The sequence below is a fragment of the Bubalus bubalis genome, chromosome 20 (genome assembly GCF_019923935.1).
Source record: "Bubalus bubalis isolate 160015118507 breed Murrah chromosome 20, NDDB_SH_1, whole genome shotgun sequence".
Lineage (NCBI taxonomy): Eukaryota > Metazoa > Chordata > Mammalia > Artiodactyla > Bovidae > Bubalus > Bubalus bubalis.
In genome coordinates, this window is record NC_059176.1 from 48,874,268 (window position 1) to 48,898,799 (window position 24,532).

Consider the following 24,532-nt stretch of genomic DNA (forward strand, 5'->3'; position numbering starts at 1 on the left):
TATGACCAGTGCATTCTCTTGACAAAACTCTATTAGCCTTTGCCCTGCTTCATTCCGTACTCCAAGGCCAAATTTGCCTGTTACCCCAGGTGTTTCTTGACTTCCTATGTTTGCATTCCAGTCCCCTATAATGAAAAGGACATCTTTTTTGGGTGTTAGTTCTAAAAGGTCTTGTAGGTCTTCATAGAACTGTTCAACTTCAGCTTCTTCAGCATTACTGGTTGGGGCATAGACTTGAATTACTGTGATATTGAATGGTTTGCCTTGGAAACGAACAGAGAGCATTCCGTTGTTTTTGATTTTGCATCCAAGTACTGCATTTCAGACTCTTTTGTTGACTATGATGGCTACTCTAGTTCTTCTAAGAGATTCCTGCCCACAGTAGTAGATATAAGGGTCATCTGAGTTAAATTCACCCTTTCCAGTCCATTTCAGTTCGCTGATTCCTAGAATGTCAACATGCACTCTTGCCGTCTCCTGTTTGACCACTTCCAACTTGTCTTGATTCATGGACCTGACATTCCAGGTTCCTATCCAATATTGCTCATTACAGCATCGGACCTTGCTTCTATCACCAGTCACATCCACAACTGGGTATTGTTTTTGCTTTGGCTCCCTTCATTCTTTCTGGAGTTATTTCTCCACTGATCTCCAGTAGCATATTGGGCACCTACTGACCTGGGGAGTTCCTCTTTCACTATCCTATCATTTTGCCTTTTCATACTGTTCATGGGGTTCTCAAGGCAAGAGTACTGAAGTGGTTTGCCATTCCCTTCTCCAGTGACCACATTCTGTCAGACTGCTCCACCATGACCCGCCCGTCTTGGGTGGCCCCACATGGCATGGCTTAGTTTCATTGAGTTAGACAAGGCTGTGGTCCGTGTGATTAGATTGACTAGTTTTCTGTGATTATGGTTTCAGTGTGTCTGCCCTCTGATGCCCTCTTGCATCACCTACCATCTTGCTTGGGTTTCTTACCTTGGACATGGGGTATCTCTTCACAGCTGCTCCAGCAAAATGCAGCTGCTGCTCCTTAACTTGGATGAGGGGTATCTAATGTGGAAGCGATCCTACATTTGGGGATGTGGCAGTTACCTGCTCGTCACCTGACCGCTCACAGCACTGGCGTTCACAACACCTGTGTGGCTGGAGGAACTATGTCCGGAGGATGCAAAAGGGACAGGCAGAGCCAGAGACCTGTTTGCAGGTGGTCGGCAGAACAGGAGGTGACTAGAAGTCCAGTTGCTGTCTCGGTCCAGAGCTTTGTCTACAGGTGGATCCACCTCTCCTAGCCAGCGGGTGATGGCAAGTCCTTAAGATGAGCCAGAAGCAGCAGGGGGTGGTGCCCTCTCTCGACTCCCCACCCTCCAGGAGACTCCTCAGGAGGCATGTCCTCTGCACTGCAGGGTCACTGAAAGGCCTAGGAGAGGTACTCAGCAAATGTTCCGTCTCCTGTGGATGGTGCCCGGGTCCCCAGGAAGGTATGGGTAGGCCAGTCATCCCAGAGAGGGGACTAGCCTCCCCTGCAAGGCACTTCGTGGAGGTGCAGCCAAGAGCAGCCCTGCCTGGGATGGAGCCATAAATGGAGGCAAGGGGCTGATGATCCTGAGAGGCAGGGCTGAACCTGCACTCCCAAAGGGTAAGGACAGGGGTGGAGGGTTGACCTAACCCCCCTGGACCCTGCTTCCCCAACTCCAGCAGCAACTAGGAAGTGTCCCAGGCAATTCCAGCTGGGGTGACAGCAGCCTTATGCCTCTGTCTTTGTATCTCCCAGAGGAACATCTCTTGAGGGGAGTTGGGAGAACAGGGTTACCAACTTCTAGAAGACGCTCAGCTCTGGCTGCTGCTGGTGGGAGCTCCACTCCAGCCCCTGACAATGTCATTAGTGACTGGGCCAGGAAGTACTTCTCTCTGTCCCTATAAAGACTATGCCCAGATAGGTGGGAGCCAAAGGAAGGAGACAGGCGGTTATTCAGCTCCACCTTCTGTGCAGGTGCTGTGAGACTGTGGAGCCAAGACCTTGGGTCTTCTCAAGAAGGAAAGAGCACTGGACAGGGAGTCAGGGGCTTGAAGTTCCAACCCAGCTGAAGGGCTGGATAGAGTTCTCCTCTTTCTGGACCTGTTTTCATAAAAATGAAAGAGCAAAAAATATCCATTGCTCCTGGACCTGCGTGGGCCTCAGCCCCAGGTTCCAGCTTGATGCGCTGAATCACACTCTCAGGGTGGGATCCTGGAACCAGATGACTCAACCTGTTATCAGGTGAGGGGACCACTGGACTGGAGCATCTCTGGGGTCATGTAACCCTATTCAGGTATTCCGTATTGAGCTTTTGTTGTTGTTGTTCATTTGCTAAGTTGTGTCCAACTCTTTGCGACCCCATGGACTGTAGCTCACCAGGCTCCTCTGTCCATGGGATTCTCTAGGTAAGAATACTAGAGTGGGTTGCCATTTACTTTTCTAAGGGATATTCCCAACCCAGGGACCACAGCTTCTGCATTGATAAGCAGATTCTTTCCCACTGAGCCACCTGGGAAGCATTGAGCAATTACCATGCGCCAAGCCTAAGAACCCTGAGGGGTAGGGTTTATAATTGTCTCCACAGCTGAGGAGGCAGAGGCTCAGGGAGGTTTTGAAGCTTGCCCACGGTTACACAGTTAAGAGTTGAATGAATGTGCACCCAGGGCAGTGGCATCCGGTGTCCATCTCCTTGCTGTATGCAACCTCGGCTGAGGTTTCCTCCTCCTCTGAGGGGCCTGGCAGCTCCTACAGAGGGCCCTGGGGTAAGAAACAGAACCCACTTCTGAAAGGTTGGGGGACTGGTCACCTAAACCAGTTCCTCTTTTACGAGATGGGGAAGCTGAGGCACAGAGGAGTGACTTGCCTGGGGTCAAAGGGCGTATCAGCAGACAGCGGGTCAGATGGGAGGCCCTGCGTGTGGGAACTCATGCTCTGGTCTTCCTCCTGCCCCCTCTCTCGCACTGCACGATTAGAACGGCCCCCAGCCTGGCTCCATTACCATGAGGCTGCCATAAAGACCAAGGGAGGCTCTGACTAGGTTGTCTCATGGCAGCCCCAGTGAAGTAATACACGATGCTGAGAAAGATTTAAGGCAAAAGGAGAAGGGGGTGGCAGAGGATGGGATGGTTGGATGGCAACATTCAGTGGACATGAATCTGAGCAAATTCCGGGAGATGGTGAAGGACAGGGAACCTGGCATGCTGTAGCCCATGGAGCTGCAAAGAGCTGGACACAATTGAGCAATTGAACAACAGCACATGGAGCCACGCACAAGCACCTTTCGGGAAACAATGTCACTAACTGTGAAAGAGCCCTGTGGGTCAGCAGGAATGCACCCAGGAGAATGGGAAAAGGGCCGCAGTAGTGGGGTTGAGGCAAGGGGACAGGCCCAAGCGTTAACCCAGCTTGCCCTGCGGGCCAGGTGGAGCCCCTGCACGATAATTACTGTTAAATTGGCAACTGAGGGCCTACATCAACCTCAGTAGGCCTGGATTCCCAGTGGGGAAAAGCAGCATGACTTACTTGTTCCTTGCCCTACAGGAACATTTCTCCTTTTCCAGAAGCAATAAAAACCCAGTGGACAGAGGAAAAACAGACCAAACCAATTTTTTTTTTTTTTACGAAGTACAAAATCTAAGCATATAGATTTCTTCTCACTCCCACCCCACCCACCCCCCACCCCCAGTCCACTCCCCTACCAGTCCCAGCCTGGCCAGCCACTGTGGTCAAGTAACCACCATCTTACTGCCACTCAGGCTGTGCCCTGCAGAGCACTGGACATTCTAGGGGATGTCGAGGAGTGGAGGGACTGCCCCAGCCCCAACTTCAGCCAGGGAGGTGACCCCCTATCTGCTTTAAACACTGCTTCTATGAAAGACATCACTTGGAAAAGGGATCCTTGATAAAAGAAAGCCTGAATACTACTGAAGTAGCCGATGAGGTGGGCAGCCTACACTACAGACCTGATTCCTGGCTGAAAAGGGGGGTGGCCTTTACTATTGGCAGCCAAGGCCATTAGTAGAACATGCCCAGGTGCGTCTCCGCCAAATCTTCTTGCCAAAATTCAGGGCAGCCGCTGAGCGGAAGGCCTGAGTTCTGGGGAGGGCTTTCATCACTGAGCTGGAGGGCAGGGCCTGGTCCCTGGTCCTCCGAGTTGGGCAGCACCTCTGCAGTGTGGCTCCAGCATCCCCACTGGGTCTGAGGCTGGAGTCGCTGGCAGGCTGGGCGGGGCAAGAGAGGAGGGGTTTCTGGCAACAGACAGGACTCCGGAGACACAGAGATACCCTGAGGGAGAGAAGAGCAGCAGGTTAGTGGGCCACTGCCTCAGGCCCTGAAATCCCGAACCTGAAGGTTGCCCATAGTGTGGCTGGCAGCTGCTGAACGGCCCCGGGGCCATAGATGCACTGAAGCAGTGGTTAAGGGTACAGGCTCTGGAGATACACTGCTGCTGCTGCTGCTGCTAAGTCACTTCAGTCGGGTCCGACTCTGTGCGACCCCACAGATGGCAGCCCACCAGGCTCCCCCGTCCCTGGGATTCTCCAGGCAAGAACACTGGAGTGGGTTGCCATTTCCTTCTCCAATGCATGAAAGTGAAAAGTGAAAGTGAAGTCGCTCAGTCGTGTCCAACTCTTAGCGACTCCATGGACTGCAGCCCGCCAGGCTCCTCCGTCCATGGGATTTTCCAGGCAAGAGTACTGGAGTGGGGTGCCATTGCATTCTCCAGGAGATACACTGTCAGGGTTCAAATCCCAGCTCAGCTTCTCACTAGCTGTGAGAACTCATGCATAACCTCTTTTAGTCTGTTTTTTCCTCTAAAAAACGGTGATGATGACAACAAAACCCACTTCATAGGGTTGCTGGAGGGCTGATGAGTTAATACACATGAAGTACTAAGAATGGGGTTGGGCACACAGTAAGCATTCAGTAAATCTCCTTTATCAATATGCTCTTTTATGGAAGCTTGAGGAAAACATGAAGGTCATCAGTTCCAAGCCCATCTACTTAGGAAGCCCCTCCCCCTGGGGCAGCCAGGCCTCCCCTCCATTCTCACCGCCCCCCAACCTCCCGGCAATATGGAGCACCAGGAGGGAATTTCCTGAAGGCCCCTGCTACCTTCCACTCTGTAGTCTGAAAGCAAGTCTTAAGATTCCCCCCCTCGTCCACATGGATGTGAAGGCGTTTAGGTAGAGGTGGGGGTGGACTTAACTTCCCAGGGCCCCACCCGTCTCCCCAAGGAGGTTAGGGTCCTCTTCATCCCTCTGCTTCAGCTTCTCTCCATCCCTAATCAGGATTAGGTAATCCGGGACCTAAAAGGCATGAGATTCTCGGGAGACCAGAGTTTACTCACCCCTTCCGTTTCCAGTCGAAGTCTGGGGACCACTCCGAGGGAAGTGGCGAGAGCCTGAGCGCGCACCTGGTACACTGCAGCCAGCTCCAGAGACGCGGGGGGCGATGTCCAGGGCGTGGGCTGGTTCCGGGGCTCTGGGGGTGTCTGCGTTCCACAACAGGCTTGAGGCGACGTCCAAAGGGCCGCATCAGGGGCTCTTCCTTGAGAGAGCTGCGGGGGAGACTGCATCCCGGGGCAGTAAGGGGGTGTCAGCCAGGGTCCCATGTCGGGGACCCTGCTCCCCAGGCGCTCGGGCGCCGCTAGGGCCTCGGGGCAGACGGGCGGGGACCTGCAGGACACCGCGGCACCAGCGGCTGAGCCGGAGCAGCAGCATCCTTGCCTCGGCGCCTCCGCGGGGCCGCCGTCGGGGCACAGCGCGCAGCCCCGAGGGGGCGCCGCGTCACTGCGCTGCAGGCGCCGGCGCTGCAGGCTGTCCTCGCTGAGGCCCAGCACGGCCGACAGGTGTCCGATATAGCGGATAGCCAAGCGCAGCGTCTCGATCTTGGTCAGGCTCTGGCCGGCGGGCGCCACGGAAGGAGGCAGAAAGCGGCGCAGCTCTTGGAGGGCGCGGGCAAGCGTGCGCATGCGCAGCTTCTCGCGCTCGCTGGCGCTCTGCCGCTGCCCGCCTGCCGGCCGGGTGCGCACTCGGCTGGGCGCCGTCGAGGCGGCTTCTGCGGCGCCGCGGGCTGCGGGCACGGGCTGCGAGGGCCTGCTGGAGCGGTCGCAGGGGCATGAGCCCGACGAGTCCGAGGAGGAGGAGGCCGGGGACGTGGAATCCGAGTGGCCAACCCAGCCCCAGCCCTGAGGGAAGATCCAGTGGTCGTGGCCGAGGAGGCTCTGCAGAGGAGGGGACTGGGCCATGGCCGGGGCTGGCTGCGGGCTCCTCGAGGCAGGCCGGGCCGGCCACCTCCAGGACTGAGCTTTTATTCAGACCGAAGGTGCGAGGTGGACCCCCGCCAGGTTGCGGAGAGGTGTCAAAACCCACAGAGCCCAGGGAAGGTCTGGGCAGGGGGGCCCTGGGAAAGCGGGCCCATTTGCGGAGGTGTGGATTCTGACTCCTCTGGGGGGCTCTAATGGAGGTCCCTGCTGCCGGGGGAAGTGTGGGAGGAACAATTCGCATCTGGATGGAGCCGCGAAGCTTCTCACCGTGTTCCCACCCACCCCGCCTCTTCCACTGCTCCGGTGCGTGCCCGGACCCTGACAGTGGTGGGCAGTGGCACCGTCTGGGGGCGGCCAAGCAGTCCCTCAAATGACTCATGGACCCCTGCAAAGAGTGGCCGCCTCCCTCATCACCACCCTCCGGGAGGCTGTGCCCAGTAACTCCTACCCAAGTGCCTAAAATTGTGCGGGGTAAGGCGTCAAGACAAACGCTGCGGGACTTGCTCACAGTGATGGCGGGAGAGGGGGTTAAGGAGAGGAGCGGAGGTACAGGTGGACCCTTCCTGGGTTCCCATAACCCGCACTTGCTACTTCGCCGAGTGATACCGAGGTCATCTCACTGTCCGCAGTTTCTTTCCCTGAAAAATAGGCCAGAGCCAGCAGCCCGGAGAAGAGACGTGGAGTGTAGTGGGTGATGAAAATGAGGGAGGGTGGGCTCCCAGGCAGGCCTGAATTAGATCCTCCTTATTTGCTGTGTGACCTTGGGGAGTTCATTTAACTCCTCTGAGGCTCATTCTCATGACAGTAATAACATAAAATACCTACCACCTAGGATGATTGCTGGTGCTAAATGGAATCGTCTATGCGACTACCAGGTAGGAGCCTGGCAAGTGGGCTAAATGTTTGCTACTATCATTTTCTAAAGAAAGTATCAATATTTATGTCTCAAGATGCTTGTGGGCATTAATCATTTAATTCATATTTGTTTAGCAACTGGTGAATGTCAGGCATGCCAGAGTGAACAAGATAGTTGTCTCTGCTCTCGTGGGATTTCGGTCTTACGGGGAGATATGTCAACATATAATTAGCAGCTCCCCTGCTAGCTCGCTGTGTGTCCTTGGGCAGCTCTGAGCCTGAGCTCTTAAAACGGGAGTAATAATTATAGTATCTGCTCACAGGACTATTTTTACAGTCTTATAGTATAACCTTTGACCCAGTAAAGTTTAAAAGTGCCCACTCCTCAGCAATAATTGCAGTTTAAAGGAGGCGTCAGTGTTCTTCATATCTTCAGAGAAAAGGCTGAAATCCAAAGCTAAAGGCCAAGTGAGGAGCAGGAATGGTTGAGGTCTGGCCACAGAGGCAGAGAGGTCACAGCTGGGCCTTGAACCATGATTAGAACCTGCGTAGGGAGAGAGGCAGGCAGGTAGAGAGCATTCTGAATATGGGAGCTGCATAAGCAGAGGCCTGGCAGGGGGACTTCCCAATGTACTTCGGTGTGCCAAGATGATGTGAGGAGCACAAGCTCACCTTGGCCGGGGCCAGGCTAAGAAGGTGGATTTTACTCCTAAGGCAAGGGGGAGCCAAGTGACTTTTGAGCAGAAGTGTGACCAAAAAAAAACAACAACTCTGCATTCAATAACTAAAAGTTAACGATGTTTCAAGAGTAGGTTAACCCGCACCAGCCTAAAGTTATAAATGGCCTTGTGGTATTTTTGAGACTGTTTAAAAATTAACTTTTAGTTACACCAATTATATAACAGTACGTTCTCTTTATAAGAAATGGAAACATAAAGCTGGAGTTCCTGTAAGGGCTCCCCAGGGGTCATGTGTCCTTCCAGGCTTGGTCCCTGTGCTCTCCCAGAAACATTTGTATCCTTAGAAAACACGTGGTATAAATGAGATAACATTATGGCAAGTTGTCTGTAATTTGCTTTTTCTCATTCAGCAGTGTATCTGAGAGCCTTCCATGTCAGGACATGTTTAGCTGATGCATAGTCATCTGTTTAAATCTTACTGTGTAATTTTAACTGGAAAAAAAAAATAATGGTAGGAGGTGCAGATGAACCTTCAATGGTGAAATTATATCACTTTCTCCTCAGAACTTAATTCTTTAAATATTGGAGAAAATATGCCCAAGTTACTACTCTATGATGAAATAATAATTGACATCGAATAAGATTCAGCAATATGTGAACCCTGAACTTCCTGATGTTCAAGCTGGTTTTAGAAAAGGCAGAGGAACCAGAGATCAAATTGCCAACATCCGCTGGATCATGGAAAAAGCAAGAGAGTTCCAGAAAAACATCTATTTCTGCTTTATTGACTATGCCAAAGCCTTTGACTGTGTGGATCACAATAAACTGTGGAAAATTCTTCAAGAGATGGGAATACCAGACCACCTGATCTGCCTCTTGAGAAATTTGTATGCAGGTCGGGAAGCAACAGGTAGAACTGGACATGGAACAACAGACTGGTTCCAAATAGGAAAAGGAGTACGTCAAGGCTGTATATTGTCACCCTGTTTATTTAACTTATATGTAGAGTACATCATGGGAAACGCTGGGCTGGAAGAAACACAAGCTGGAATCCAGATTGCCGGGAGAAATATCAATCACCTCAGATATGCAGATGACACCACCCTTATGGCAGAAAGTGAAGAGCAACTAAAAAGCCTCTTGATGAAAGTGAAAGTGGAGAGTGAAAAAGTTGGCTTAAAGCTCAACATTCAGAAAACAAAGATCATGGCATCCGGTCCCACCACTTCATGGGAAATAGATGTGGAAACAGTGTCGGACTTTTATTTTTCTGGGCTCCAAAATCACTACAGATGGTGACTGCAGCCATGAAATTAAAAGATGCTTACTCCTTGGAAGGAAAGTTATGACCAACCTAGATAGCATATTCAAAAGCAGAGACATTACTTTGCCAACAAAGGTCTGTCTAGTCAAGGCTATGGTTTTTCCTGTGGTCATGTATGGATGTGAGAATTGGACTGTGAAGAAGGCTGAGCGCTGAAGAATTGATGCTTTTGAAGTGTGGTGTTGGAGAAGACTCTTGAGAGTCCCTTGGACTGCAAGGAGATCCAACCAGTCCATTCTGAAGGAGATCAGCCCTGGGATTTCTTTGGAAGGAATGATGCTAAAGCTGAAACTCCAGTACTTTAGCCACCTCTTGCGAAGAGTTGACTCATTGGAAAAGACCCTGATGCTGGGAGGGATTGGGGGCAGGAGGAGAAGGGGACGACAGAGAATGAGATAGCTGGATGGCATCACTGACTCGATGGACGTGAGTCTGAGTGAACTCCAGGAGTTGGTGATGGACAGGGAAGCCTGGCGTTGCTGCGATTCATGGGGTCACAAAGAGTTGGACGCGACTGAACGACTGAATTGAACTGACAGTTTTAAGGATTAAAATAATGGCAAATCATTATTTATCCAAGGCTGCACAATACTTTAAAGATCTTGACATATACTATAGGAAATTTATGTAGATGTAACTGACAGTTATAAACAGGATTCATCAGGTTCCATGTATATTGATCTGGATTCTGGAGTGTCAAATTGAGGTGCTGTTGATATTGAGTGCTCCAACTCACCTCTTTTCACTGCAATATAGTATTCATAGCATGCTCATACCATAGTCAGTCTCTCTTTAATGCACCTTTGGCGTGTTTTTAGTTTTTGCCAAAGAGTGCTGCTTGTGCACAGGCAACTAGGTATGGAGTAGTGGAGTGGCCTTGTGATTCCCAGGAGGGAACAAGCCGGAGGGATCTCCTGTGAAAGCACTTGGTGAATTAGGGGAATTCACCATTGGCAGAGCCCTGCGTACTGTCCTTTCCTCTCTAGGATAGCCTGACTTCCTTCTGTCTTAGTTTGGGTTAGTCCTAGAGCCCAGGCCTCAGGCTGACTGTGGGATGGCAGAGCATAAGTTCTGGGAGGTGAGGCCCTGGAGCTGGTCTGCTGTGGCCCCTGGCTCTTCGCTGGGCCCCTCAGCCAGGCTCCAGGAGCCCAGGGGCACACTTCTGGCCCCACTCAGCATTGGGAGGCAGTGTGGTTTAATGATTAGGAGCCTGGACTATAGAATCAGATAGACCTGGGTTTAGAGTCCAGGCTTCATCCTTTCTCAGCGGTCAGAACTTGAGCAACTTAACCTCAGTTTTCTTGTCTATTAAGTGGGGATTCTCATTTCCAGGGCAATTGTTGGTGCAAAAGCAAGATAATGCATGTCTGGGGACTTTCCTAGAGATCCAGTGGTTAGGACACTGTGCTTCCAACATCACAGGCATGGGTTCAGTCCCTGGTCGGGGAAGTAGGATCCAGCATGCCGCCCGGTGTGGCCAAAAAATAAATAAAAAATAATAAACTTGTTAAAAAAATAAATCTGTTCAGTCACTCAGTCATGTCTGACTCTTTGTGACCCCTTGGACTGCAGGATACCAGGCTTTCCTGTCCTTCACCATCTCCCAGAGTTTGCTCAAATTCATATCCTTTGAGTCAGCAATGCCGTCCAACCATCTCATCCTCTGCCGTCCCCTTCTCCTCTTGCCCTCAATCTTTCCCAGCATCAGGGTCTTTTCCAATGAGTCAGCTCTTCGCATGGGGCGGCCAGAGTATTGAAGCTTCAGCTTAAGCATCAGTCCTTCCAATGAATATTCAGGACTATTTTCCTTTAGGATTGACTGGTTTGATCTCCTTGCAGTCCAAGAGACTCTCAAGAGTCTTCTCCAACACTACACTTCAAAAGCATCAATTCTTCGACACTCAGCCTTCTTTATGGTCCAACTCACGTCTGTAAATGACTACTGGAAAAACCATAGCTTCGGTTATACGGACCTTTGTGGGCAAAGCGATGCCTCTGCTTTTTAATATGTTGTCCAGTACTCTTGCTTGGAAAATCCCATGGACGGAGGAGCCTGCTAGGCTACAGCCCATGGGGTCACAAAGAGTCGGACACGACTGAGCAACTTCACTTCCCTTCACTAGGTTTGTCATAGCTTTTCTTCCAAGGAATCACTGTCTTTTAATTCCATGGCTGCAGTCACCGTATGCAGTGATTTTGGAGCCCAAGAAAATAGTTTCTCACTGTTTTCATTTCTTCCCCATCTATTTGCTGTGAAGTGACGGGACTCCTTAAAAGGAAAAGGTAATGTATGTCATCACCACCATGTCACAGAGCCTTTGTTTATAAGTCTTTCTTATAGCAAGTTCGGGGCAGCAGAATGAAGTGGGTTAAGGACGAGATTGCATTGTGGTAAGACGGCTGACAGCTTCATCCGTGACCCCAGAAGATGGTTCCTTCCTCCCTCACTCTAGCACCAGGCCTTGGGCATCCTGCCCTAACCCCCTCCTCCAACTTCAGCCTGTCTTCTCCGTGGACCCAGCATGGGGTTTGTCCTCAGCAGGGCACTCCAGCTCCTGGCCCGTGGCAGGGCTCACCAGTGCTCCAGGGCAGAGGCAATGGAAGAGTTCTAGGTATTGGAGCTGGAGCCAGAGCCAACTGGCCCAACCAAGGCCAGAAAGCAGAGAATCTGAATCAGCTTCTCCTGGTGGACTGGGTCCTGGCCCAGGTGCTTTTCCCACTTGCTCTCTGGCTCTGAGACTCAAGCATTCCTCCTCGTGTGCTTGAAGCAGCCCCGGGTGCTGCATGAACAAGTAAGGTCTGGCCCCCATTCCCCCAGGGGCTTCCAGCTGAGCAGTCTCCATTTCTCATTCATTTGACTTGCCTGGTGAAAGGAGGGACATCTATGGCTGTGTGCTGTTGGATAAGGTGATTAACTTTTGAGCCTCAGCATGATAGTGGCACCAGTTTCACCCCCTTCCTTCCTATGATAGGAGGAGGTGGTCGCTAGATCAGGGAACCATGGTCAGTAGAATGTTCACTAGTGTGGCAGACTCTTCTGGTTGTCCACACAGTGTCTGTTATTGCCTCTGTTCTTTCTTCTTTAATAACAGGGCTCTGTATTACGGAGCGTGATGTGCCCAACTGAAAACTACATTTCCTAGCCTCTCTTGCAGATGGAATCATCAATGAAATGTTAGGAGAAATATTGTATGGGGTTTCTAGGAAAGCTTTTTAAAGCAGAGAGGTACACTCCTTTGACTCTTACTCTCTTATATTGTCATCCTGGAAAACTTAAGTGATGGCTGGAGCTTCAGCAGCTTTTTTGTGACCCTCAAGCAATCTCAAGGACAAAAGTCACATCTAAGGAAAGCCTTCCTCAGTGATCAGTGCAAAGAAATAGAGGAAAACAATAGAATGGGGAAAGCTAGAGATGTCTTCAAGAAAATTAGAGCTACCAAGGGAACATTTCATGCAAAGATGGACACAATAAAGGACAGAAATGGTATGGACCTAACAGAAGCAGAAGATATTAAGAGGAGGTGGCAAGAATACACAGAAGAATTATATGAAAAAGATTGTCATGACCCAGATAACCACGATGGTGTGATCACTCACCTAGAGTCAGACATCCTGGAATTCAAAATCAAGTGGGCCTTAGAAAATATCACCATGAGCAAAGCTAGTGGAGGTGATGGAATTCCAGTTGAGCTATTTCAAATCCTAAAAGATGATGCTGTGAAAGTGCTGCACCCAATATGCCAGCAAATTTGGAAAACTCAGCAGTGGCCACAGGACTGGAAAAGGTCAGTTTTCATTCCAATCCCAAAGAAAGGCAATGCCAAAGAATGCTCAAACTACCGCACAATTGCACTAATCTTACACGCTAAAGTAATGCTCAAAATTCTCCAAACCAGGCTTCAGCAATACATGAACCGTGAACTTCCAGATGTTCAGCTGGTTTTAGAAAAGGCAAAGGAACCAGAGATCAAATTGCCAACATCCGATGGATCATGGAAAAAACAAGAGAGTTCCAGAAAAGCATCTATTTCTGCTTTATTGACTATGCCAAAGCCTTTGATTGTGTGGATCGCAATAAACTGTGGAAAATTCTTTAAGAGACGGGAATACCAGACCACCTGACCTGCCTCTTGAGAAACCTATATGCTGGTCAGGAAGCAACAGTTAGAACTGGACATGGAACAACAGACTGGTTCCAAATCAGGAAAGGAGTACGTCAAGGCTGTATATTGTCACCCTGCTTATTTAACATATGCAAAGTGCATCATGCAAAATGCTGGGCTGGATGAAGCACAAGCTGGAATCAAGATTGCTAGGAAAAATATCAGTAACCTTAGATATGCAGATGACACCATCATGTCTAGAAGAAGAACTAAAGAGCCTCTTGATGAAAGTGAAAGAGGAGAGTGAAAAAGTTAGCTCAAAACTCAACATTCAGAAAACTAAGATTATGGTATCCAGTCCCGTCACTTCATGGCAAATACATAGGGAAGCAATGGAAACAGTGACAGACTTTTATTTATTTATTTTTTTGGCTCCCAAATCACTGCAGATGGTGACTGCAGCTATGAAATTAAAAGACATTTGCTCCTTGGAAGGTAAGTTATGACCAACCTAGATGGCATATTCAAAAGCAGAGACATTACTTTGCCAACAAAGGTCCGTCTAGTCCAGGCTATGGTTTTTCCAGTAGTCATGTATGGATGTGAGAGTTGGACTATAAAGAAAGCTGAGAGTCAAAGAATTGATGCTTTTGGAGTGCAGTGTTGAAGACCCTTGAGAGTCCCTTGGACTGCAAGGATATCCAACCAGTCCGTCCTAAAGGAAATCTGTCCCGAATATTCATTGGAAGGACTGATGCTGAAGCTGAAACTCCAATACTTGGGCCACCTGATGCGAAGAACTGAGTCATTTGAAGAGACCTTGATGCTGGGAAAGATAAAGGCAGGAGGGGATGACAATTCAAAGATTGAAGAAGGGGATGACAGAGGATGAGATGGTTGGATGGCATCACTGACTCGATGGACATGAGTTTGAGTAAGTTCTAGGAGTTGGTGATAGACAGGGAAGCCTGGCGTGCTGCAGTCCATGGGGGTCACAAAGAGTCGGACACGCCTGAGCGACTGAAACTGAACTGAAAGAGATTCTGTTAGGCTGGAATGACTTATGAGATCTAATTACTAATAAGGTAGAATCAACAGAGCCCTGTGTACCCTCCTTCTAAGTTCAGGGTTAGGAGGCATCGTGTAACCAGCAGCAACTGTGGAACAGGCATGGTGGTCATTGCCTTCCAGGCACCAAGGGTATGAAAAATGTAATCGATTCCGTTCCCGTTTTCAAGAAAAAGGGGATCTTTAATCAAGGAGACTGAGATGGTTAGATAGCATTGCCAACTCAATGGACATGAATCTGAGCAAACTCTGGGAGATAGTGAAGGACAGGGAAGCCTGGCATGCGGCCATCCATAGGGTCACAAAGAGTCAGACATGACTTAGTGACTGAACAACGATAACAGATCAAGGAGGCAGTGGGCTCTTATTGCCTGTGTGGGGTAAGTGGCCAAACCTGGGGGCCACAGTTTATGAGGGCATGGGACAAACCTGGCTTAGGGGAGGGGGTTAGTGAGGGGACGTGACGCTGGCTCACCAGAGAAATAGCTGAAGGACTCAGGAATGTTTCATGCCAAAAGGAAAAGACACGGGAATGTGAACGTCGTCTCCAGGTGCTGGAGAAATACTCCAGGGAGAGTCTGAAGGAGATCACAGGGGCTGTCTTGTGGGGGAGTGAGTGGCCTATTCCTGGAGGTAATCAAGAAGAGGCCAGATGAAGGCACTTCCCTGGTGGTCCAGTGGCTAAAACTCCATGCTCCCAAAGCAAGGGGCGCAGGTTCAATCTCTGGTTGGGGAAGTAGATCCCGTATGATGCAACTAAGAGTTCACATACCACAGCTGAAGATCCTGTGTGCCGCAACTAAGACCTGGTGCAGCCAAATAAATAAATTATATATGCGTGTGCGTGTGCGTGTGTGTATTTTTAAAGAGGCTGGAAGAGTACACATAGGAGCTGGAGTGGATGGCTGCTGCTGCTTCTGCCAACACTGACCAAAAGTACCATAAAACGAGGTGCTTGGACCTGATGATCCCTGAGGACCTTTGAGAGCTGAGGCCAAAAATCAGCAGCTGTCCCCTCAGGGCCCTGGGCAGTCTCGGCCTGGGAGCCACGGGACACCTGGCTTCAGGACACCTTGGGCAGGGGGAGGGCAGAACGAGGCCTCACAAGCGTTTCAGCACTCGTGACACTCCTACCCCTGCTCTTCTCTGTGCCTGCGGCTTGGGCTCAGCTGGGCCTGCTCTCGGGGCCGGAACCACAAGGCCCTGAGTCAGCTTCGCTCGCTCGTGTAGCACCAGTCAGCTGGGCGCAGAGGGGCGGGCCGCGTCCCATCAATACTCCGATTATGAGTGTTAGTCGTTCAGTCATGTCTGACTCTTTGTGACCCCACTGACTGCAGCCCGTCAGGCTCCTCCGTGCAGGCGATTCTCCAGGCAAGAATACTGGAGTGGGTTCCCATGCCCTCCTCCAGGTGATCTTCCTGACCCAGGGATCGAACCTGCGTCTCTTATGTCTGCTGCATTGGCAGGCAGGTTCCTTACCACTAGCGGCACCTGAGGCCCCTGTCCATCATCCCCTGATTGATGCCCCAGACCCCGGTCAGAGGAGAAGCGCAGAGAGGCCCAGGTTGGAGTCAGAGTGTGCTTTTAGCTCTGGCCCTGCGAGGGAGGGCAGGCCGTTCCTCTGGTCAGCCTGTGCTCGCTCAGTGGCTCAGCGCAGACCTCAGTGTTTCTTTAACCCCAGCCCTGCTTCCAGAAGTTCTCCACCTGCTCCTTCCCCCTGGGCAGGCGGTGCAGGGCCCTGGGGAACAGGCCCGGGCTCTGGAGCTGGTTGCAGGGCTGGCCTCTGCCCCGCAGGTCTTCTTCCCTCCTGCGTCCCTTCCCGGCCCAGGGGTGGTCAGGCGGTGGGAACATGGGGGTGTGGGGCAGGGAGACTGGCCACTGGGGGCTGCAGGGCCGCCGTGTGGTATTCTCATTACCAGCCAGCGCGAGGGCCAGCCCGGCCTCCCCCTTGGCCACGGTGGCTGCCTTCACACCTCCTGTTGCCTGTTGACACAAGGCCGCCTCCTCCAGGGCAGAAGGTGTCGACTTGGGAACCAGGGTGTGCAGGGGCCTCCAAAACAGCCTGGCAGCAGGTCCCCTTAGAAACCCCAGAAAGCACTTCGGGGTAGGGGCGGGAGGCTGCAGGCCCCCCTCGTGGGAGGCTCAGGGTAAAGGCAGAGCCTGTGTCCCTGGTTTGGTGGGGGTGGGGGTGGTGCGGTGATACCCAGGGGCCTGCATGTGCCCCTTGCTCACTCCAGGAGCCCTGAGTATCCAGCCCAGAACCCTGGACACTCTCCTCCTGTGGCTCCAGGGAAGGGCGTGTGACTCGGCATAGCCAGGGAAGCCCAATGGCCAGGCCCTGCCAGGCAGAGCATCATCAGTGTCACTGGGGGTGCCCAGGGGCTGACGGCCATCCGGGAAGGGCATGGAGCAGCCCTGGGCATTGTACTCACCCCGACCGGGCCTCAGATGGGCCCGGCTCTGAGCACTTCCATACCCCCACGGTGCCCAGCATTGCCCACATAAGTCTGTTCAGCGCTCAAACCCCAGGCCTGACAGCCTGCTATTCCCTGTCTTGCTGAGTGGGGAAATTGGGCCCAGAGAGGCCCCTTCCTTTGCTTTAGGGCCCCCCAGAACCAGAATTCAAACCCATAAAGGCCATGCACACCCCCATGAGGAAACATCGTTCCTGACCAGGGGGCTGAGACTCGGGGTGGCGGGGGTTGGGGGAGGTGGTCGAGTCTCTGCTGCTCTCTGGGAGCTGAGAGTTGGAGGAGGAGAAAGACGAGTTGGCTCCAAGAGTCTGTGGGGGCCTGATGTGCTGGGAGGCCATGGGTGACAGAGAGGTGCTACCTGGCCAGGTGATCAGGGCAGGTCCTGGGAGGAAGGGAGGGCCCTGAAATTGTGGATTTTCTCCAAGTTGGGGTGGGGTCTTCCTGGCTGAGGGGAAAGGTGTGAGCCTGTCTGGAAGCAGGGACTCAGGGGTAATTGAGGCGATGCCAAGCTGTCTGGAGCCCTGGGACAGAGGTGGGGAGGGTGGGAAGGGTGTGGACAAGAAAGTGGGAGCCGGGTGGGGTTGGAAAGTCCTGCTGAGTGAGGAGTTTGGACTCTTGGGGAGGCAGTGAGATCCCACAGAAATTCTGAGGAGGGGGAGGTGTGGAGATGGAGGCAGGAAACAGGAGACTGCGGTCACATCAGGGCAAAGGCTGTCTAAATTGGGTACAGGCAGGGGCCCTGGGAGTGGGCCAAGGATACCATAGGAGATAATGTGGGAAAAGATGGCTGGGGGTGCATGGGAGAGGCTGGGGCCACAGGCGTCCAGGGAGTGCCCAGCAGGCTGAGGGCAGGGGGGTGCACGCCATGTTCTTCCTCCAACAAGAAGGGTAGGCCAAGGAGGCTGGTGTGGAAGGGCCTTCAGAGGCCCCAGGGTGGCCTGGTCCAGCTCCTGGGGCAACAAGTCTCAGCAGAGACAGCTCAAGCCTAGGGCCAGCCATGCCTGGGCTCAGTGCCCACCTTTTAGCCTCAGTCTCCTCATCTATGAAGTGGGTGTCCTTGCTGGGAGGATTAGATATAGCATCATATGTTCATCATGGGGGACTCCACGAGTATTGCCTGCCTGTCCTGCTGGAGAGGAGAGGCCATCTGTGGTCTTGCAGCTCTTGGGAGTGACAAAGTGGGAGAAGGAGAGGCACTAACTTCTTTAGGCTCTGCAAGGGGAGAGCCAGCCGCCCCAGCCTGATTACCGAAAGCCTTAAGGGGGCCTGGGTCCACCATCTCTGCTACCAGAGTGCAAACAACAGAGGCAAGGAGGTTGCGAAGTCTTTTCTTCCTTCCTTCCCTTTCTTTTCTTTCTTTTCTAATTTATCAAACCAATAATAATCATTACAGAGAATTAAGACGTGGGCTTCCCTGGTGGCTCAGTGGTAAAGAACTTGCCTGCCAATTCAGGAGGCGAGGGTTCAATCCCTGGGTCAGGAAGATCCCCTGGAGAAGGAAATGGCAACCCAGTCCAGTATTCTTGCCTGGAGAATCCCATGGAAAGATAAGCCTGGTGGGCTACAGTCCATGGGGTCTTAAAGAGTCAGACATGACTTAGCTACTAAACATCAAGAAAGTATAGACAATCAAAATGAAGGTAATTTTAAAGCCCCCACTTCCATCCACCCAGAGAGGACCAGGGTCACACTTAGTCTATATCTCTGCATCCTAATCTTTTCTAAGCATCCCTACAAACACAGAACATGGAGATGGAAGCATTAAGGGAGCATACTGAGTTCTTTGGGCTTCCCAAGTGGCACAGTGGTAAAGAATCCACCTGCCAATGCAGGAGACCCAAGAGATGTGGGTTCAATCCCTGGGTGGGAAGATCCCCTGGAGTAGGAAATGGCAACTCACTCCAGGATTCTTGCCTGGAGAAATCCATGGACAGAGGAGCCTGGCGGCCTATAGTCCATAGGGTCACATAGAGTTGGACACAACCGAGCACATACACGCACTGAGTTCTTTTGCCCATTTATTTTGAAGCTTCTGGTAATAGATATTCTCTTTTTTAAAACAGCTTTATTGAGATGTAATTCACATACCATACATTCACCTGTTTAAACTGTAGAATTCAGTAGTTTTTGTATATTACATTTAAAATTCCTCTAAATTGCAGTAAATATATTTTGTATAACATAAGATTTGCCATCTTAAACATGTTAAGTACGCAGTTTGGTGGCATTAATTGCGCTCAGTGGCATTAATTGCATTTGCAATGTTGTTCAACCATCACCATTTCTATTGCCAAAACTTTTTCATCATCTCAAGCAGAAACTGAACCCATTAAGCAAAAACTCCCCTTTCCCACCAGCCCCTCAGCCCCTGGTCGCCTCTCATCTGCTTCCTGTCTCTATAAATTTATCTGTTTTAGGTATTTCGTGTAAGTATAACCATACTGTATTGTCCTTTGGTGTGTCTGGCTTATTTCACAATGTCATCAAGGTTCATTCGCAGGGTAGCATGTGCCCAAGCTTCATTCCTTCTTACGGTCAAATAACAGCCCATTTTACGTTCATACCACATTTTGTTCACTCATCACTTGATAGACATTTGGGCTATTTCCACCCTTCAGGTGTTATGAACCTGTTATGAATGTTGGCAGACAAACATCTACTTTAGCCTCTGCTTTCAGTTCCTTTGGCTGTATAAAGTGTATGTTGTTTTGTGACCAACTTCTCTCGCTAATGTATTAATAACTTTCAAAAAAATTGGAGTTTAATTGCTTTACTATGTTGTGTTAGTTTCTGCGGTACAACGAAGTGAGTGGGCACATGTATACACATACCCCTCCCTTGTGGGCCGCCCTCCCGCCCCCTCATCCCACCCATCCAGGTCATCACAGAGCGCTGAGCTGGGCTTCCTGTGCTACACAGTGTATGAATAACCTTTTCCAGATCACTAGATTTATTTCTGCAATGAGATTTTAAAGTACTCCCTGGTGTGACAGTAACTGTTTAGGTGACACATTTTCTAGTATATACTGAGATGCCTCGAAATTTTGCACATAGGTATATATCCATATACCTATACTTTTAAACTATGGAGAAGGCAATGGCACCCCACTCCAGTACTCTTGCCTGGAAAATCCCATGGATGGAGGAGCCTAGGGGGCTGCAGTCCATGGGGTCGCGAAGAGTCAGACACGACTGAGCGACTTCACTTTCACTCTTCACTTTCATGCATTGGAGAAGGAAATGGCAACCCACTCCAGTGTTCTTGCCTGGAGAATCCCAGGGACGGCGGAGCCTGGTGGGCTGCCGTCTATGGGGTCACACAGAGTCAGACACAACTGAAGTGACTTAGCAGCAGCATACTTTTAAACTGCACATGTCACCTGTGAATGCAAACTCCTTATAAAAATTTTAAACCTTATAGATATGATTAACATCTCTGTATATCAGCCCTCAGAACCCAGCCCTGCTCCACCCGCACACCAGATAAGTCCTAGATCTTAGCCTTGGTGAGTATGCATTTATGCACACACATGCTGTGGAGCCTTACAAAATGCACAGCAGGGGTTGGTTTTTAGATTTTTGTTCTTTTTTGCTTTTCCTTATATCAATCAAGTCACACGGAAGGGGTTTTTCTGCGGTTTGGATCTGTCAGGAGCAAGGCTTCACTTGCACCTTTAATCTTTTCTTATCAGGATGAATTCCCCATCAGGGAAATCGCTGGGCAAAGGGCATGCTGAGGCTGTTCTGAAGCCTGGGGCCAGCCTTGGGGAGGGCCGGGGCGGGGGGTGGGGGCAGAGGCGGGGGTTGTCAAGGCCAACCTGGTTGTGGGAGGCAAGCAGCTGGTGTCAGCACTCCTGGGGGCCTCCGCCAGACAGGCCGCCCATGCTGGGTGCTGACTGTGCGCTCCCAGGGCCTGGGGTGAGGCATGATCTCCAAGGGTGAAGGAACTTCCTGGGCTCTGCCAAGGGCTAGACTTGGCTTTCTCTTGGTGGGTTTATCTTACCCTCAGTAGGCCCATAATCAGTACTGACCATGTAAGACCCTTCTTCTGTTTATAATCTGGTCAATTTAAGCCCTGGATTCCCACGTGGTGCTAGTGGTAGAGACGCAAGTTCTATCCCTGGGTTGGGAAGATCCCCTGGAGGAGGGCCTGGCAACCCACTCCAGTTTTCTGGCCTAAAAAATCCCATGGATTGAGGAGTTTGGAGGGCTACAGTCCATAGGGTTGCAAAGAGACCTTACTGAAGTGACTTGGCATGCATGCATGCAACTTAAGCTTTATCCTCGCCCCCTACATGTTCTCCACCCTGTTCAGGGCTGTTTCCCAGTCTCTGACAAAGGATCCTATGCTCAGAAGCTCTTCACTTCCCCAGACCCTACCCAGACATTCCAGCCCACTCCCAGGTGCCCCCATTCTGCTCTATATTAGGTCTGAAGTTAGATACCCCAGGAGAAGGGAGGTGATGTGCTCCTTCCCCAGCCCTTGGGAAGGACAGCCTAGAGCTGACTGAGGCCGGGAGCCACCCAGTTACTTGGCTGGAGCCTCGCTATTGTCCTGGCTCCTCACTGTTCTGCTGTGCAGTCAGCCAGGGCAGGCATGGGGTTAGAAGAAGCCAGAAACCTGTGTATCCTGCCCGGAGGAAGCGCCATCCTGTGCTTTCTGCAGGTACTGGTGCTGGATGTGCCCAAAGTTAGCCACTGAGTTGGGCCTGTAAATCCTTAGGGGGAGCTGGTGAGCCTAGAGTTTTGGTCAGCTCGTGGTCTGATTGCTTTCAACCTCTGCTTCCAGGGGTATGTAGGGAAAGGAGGGAGACCTGAGCCCGTCTGCCTTCTCCTCATTCCTCTGGGTTCCATCTTGCTTTACCTTTCTGCAGACAGGTGTATGTTTTTCCCAGTGGACAGATAAGCAAATTGGGGTCCAGAGAGAACAAATGGACTGTCTGGGGTCACATAGCCCATCACACTGGCACGAAGTCAGCCTCACCCATTTCTTAAGCCAGCCTCAGCGTCTCTGACATATCTGCTTAGCTTCCAGTGCCCACCACCTCCACCCAGCACTGGCCCTGGCCCCAGAAAAATAAATAAATAAGTCCTCTGACAATGGCAGGAGGTCCGCCCAGCCCAGATCCCAAGATCCCAGGTAGCTGGGCAGCGCCCTCTGCTGTCTGTGGCTGGGAATGCAAGGACACGGGACACCCAAGGGCAGCTCTCTGGCCTGAGACCATGCTTTGCAACCAAGGCATGCAGTCTCCCAGGACATCTCAGCAGGTAGTTGGGAGTCCTTACTCCACTTTACAGCTATACTGACTGAGGGGCCATGACAAGTTTCCCTGTATTCACATGTCTGCATCTTTGCTTTGGGCTGGTTCAGCTACTTACGTCACCCCTTTCATGCCTGGTTTCCCCATGTTTCACTATAAGGCTCAGACCTTCCTCTTACCCAGATGAAGTGAAGAAGCATAGATGTAACACCTCTAAGGGGAGAGACACGATCTACTTTCCCTGCCTTCTCGGCCTGGCCCGGCTCCCAGAACTGGCACTTCCTCCTCAGCCTTACCAGGAATCTGACAGATCTCTCTCCTTTCTTCCCACCCCCTCCCTCCTCATCACCCCTCTGCCTCCTTCCTGTGACTTTCACTGGCTGTGCATTCCAGCTGATCCATGACCAAGATAATCAGATTATCATGGGTCCAGAATAATCTATTCCATATGGCTTGCCAAGCCAGTGGCTCCGGGAGCTAAAGGTGTGAGGGGAGGGTGGTGATCTCAGTTGGAAGGGGCTTCCTGGGAGCCTTGGGGAACTTCACTGGGAGCTGATGGGGAAGGAGGGAGGTGGAAGGGAAGCTGGGAGCCTTCCTGCTGGGCCTTCTGATGGCTCTGGGCTCCAGGGCCTCCAACACCTCCAACACAAGCATGGCCTCATCTGTCCATGACACAGTGGAGTGTAGGTTCCATGGTGGAGGCTGGGCACTCCCCATGCCTCTTCCACTCTCCGGATTGGAGGGGGATCACTGTAGCGCACGGCTTCTCAAAAGTGGCTGAGCTTCATCGTTCTCAGGACATTTCACTTTACATACCCGGAATCTCCTCCAGGGATTCTGGCTCAAACAGGTCCAGGGTGGATCTGGAAATGCTTTACATTTTTAACATGTCAACAGATCCAGGTGACTTGTAGCGAGGTTTCAGGGGGCCTTGAGGACTAGGGGGCATCGCCCGCTCTTCCTGCACCCTCACTCTTGAGGCGGCCCTGCAGGAGGAAAGGAGCCACTGGAGGTTTCCAGAGGAGACAGGGGAGCTGGTGGGAGGACAGGACACTCGCTTCGGTCCCAAACAGCACCAGACGGACCCCCGCTCTGCCCCTCCTGGCCATGTGACATAGGACCACCCCCTGCGCCTCCATTTCCTTAACTATGAAGGTGAAGCAGTGACATCCACATCAGAACACGCTTGTGAGCTGGGATCCGGCTGAGGCCAGGCCCCAAGTGACAGCAGGAATATGCATGAGGCGCTGCTGGAAGTATGGTCTGTGCAGGATGATTTGATACCCTTGCAATATCAGCACAGCAGGTATGATTCATGGGAGAGGTGGAGACTGAGTTACCCAAGTGACACAGGTGGTACGTGGCAGAAGAGGGATTCGATTCTAAGCTGCAACCCTAGGAGGAGTGTCCTAAGCTGCCTAAAGATGGGGCTTCATGAACAACAATCACTCTCCTTGAAAGGGCCTTTCTCTCAGACCGGTGCCGAGGTGTGGCGGGAAGATCCCCGGCAGCAGGGAACACCCAAATTAGGAGCCTCCCAGGAGGTGTCCCTGCTGATGCTAAACAGGCTGGCGGTAGGAGAGCCGCTTCCTTCTCCTGGGGCCTCTGGCTCCGGCGGGGTCGGGATTAGGGGCTGCGAGGGGAAGACTGACATTGCACCTTTGATTAGCACTCTCCTGTCAGTGGGGCTGGCTGGGGAAATGAGGGCACTGAGGCTGGGAGGTGGGAAGGGGCAGCACCCAGGATCCAGGCTCGACCTGAGGCAGCTGGCTGGCTCCTAGAAGGAAGGCTGAGACCCAGGCCCCAGCCCAAGGGGGTGCTGCCCTATCCTGCCTGCTGAGGACCCTGGCCGAGGACCCCCTGAACTCTCACCTCCGCTCAGTGGGGCTGCCCCAAGGCCTCATTTCCCAGCCTTACACGTTGGCAGGCAAAGGCAGGCTCGGGCTGGGGGAGCAGGAGCCACTGGTTCTGGCACTTGTCAAAACACAGGCCCCAGAGGTGTGAAGGCCTTAGCCCAGCGGGAGGGCGTGTGGGCCCTGTAGCCCGGAGAACTCATTAACTGGGGCAGCTCCCTAATGAACCCACCGGAGGGGCTGGCGATAAGAAGATCAAAGGTGCGAGAGGCATGGGGGCCCCGGGGAAGAGGGAGGCCAGCTGATGGGAGCCCAGAGAGCCCAGGCTCCAGCTTGGGGGTCCCTCCTTTGTCCCTGCTTGGCTTCATCAGGCCCATAGCCTTGCACACACTGGGCCTTGAGGGGTCACAGGAGAGGGAGGGATTCCAGCTGGCACCTCCAATTTGTCAGCCTTGGAGCTGAAGATGGAAAGACTGGAGTTGGAGGCGGAACCCTCCCAACCACCCTGCCTCTTTCATGCCGTTTTATTGTGAGTTCTTGGCCTCCATGGACACCCATGAATCCTTTTAACCCTTTCTCAACCCTGACACCAGAGATCTTCCCATCACATGCCATGCATGGTGTCTGTCT

At 51.8% G+C, this 24,532-nt stretch overlaps 1 protein-coding gene across 1 annotated transcript; it reads right to left on the bottom strand.

The window, feature by feature from the left end:
• Positions 1-2,967: 2,967 nt before the first annotated feature.
• MESP2 (mesoderm posterior bHLH transcription factor 2) lies at positions 2,968-7,327 on the bottom strand. Its single transcript, XM_006058213.4, has 2 exons — positions 5,367-7,327; positions 2,968-4,303 (listed from the first exon to the last, which is right to left on the bottom strand). The coding sequence occupies exons 1-2, from the start codon at positions 6,264-6,266 to the stop codon at positions 4,034-4,036; spliced, it is 1,170 nt and encodes a 389-aa protein (XP_006058275.4). The 5' UTR covers positions 6,267-7,327; the 3' UTR covers positions 2,968-4,033.
• Positions 7,328-24,532: the final 17,205 nt, after the last annotated feature.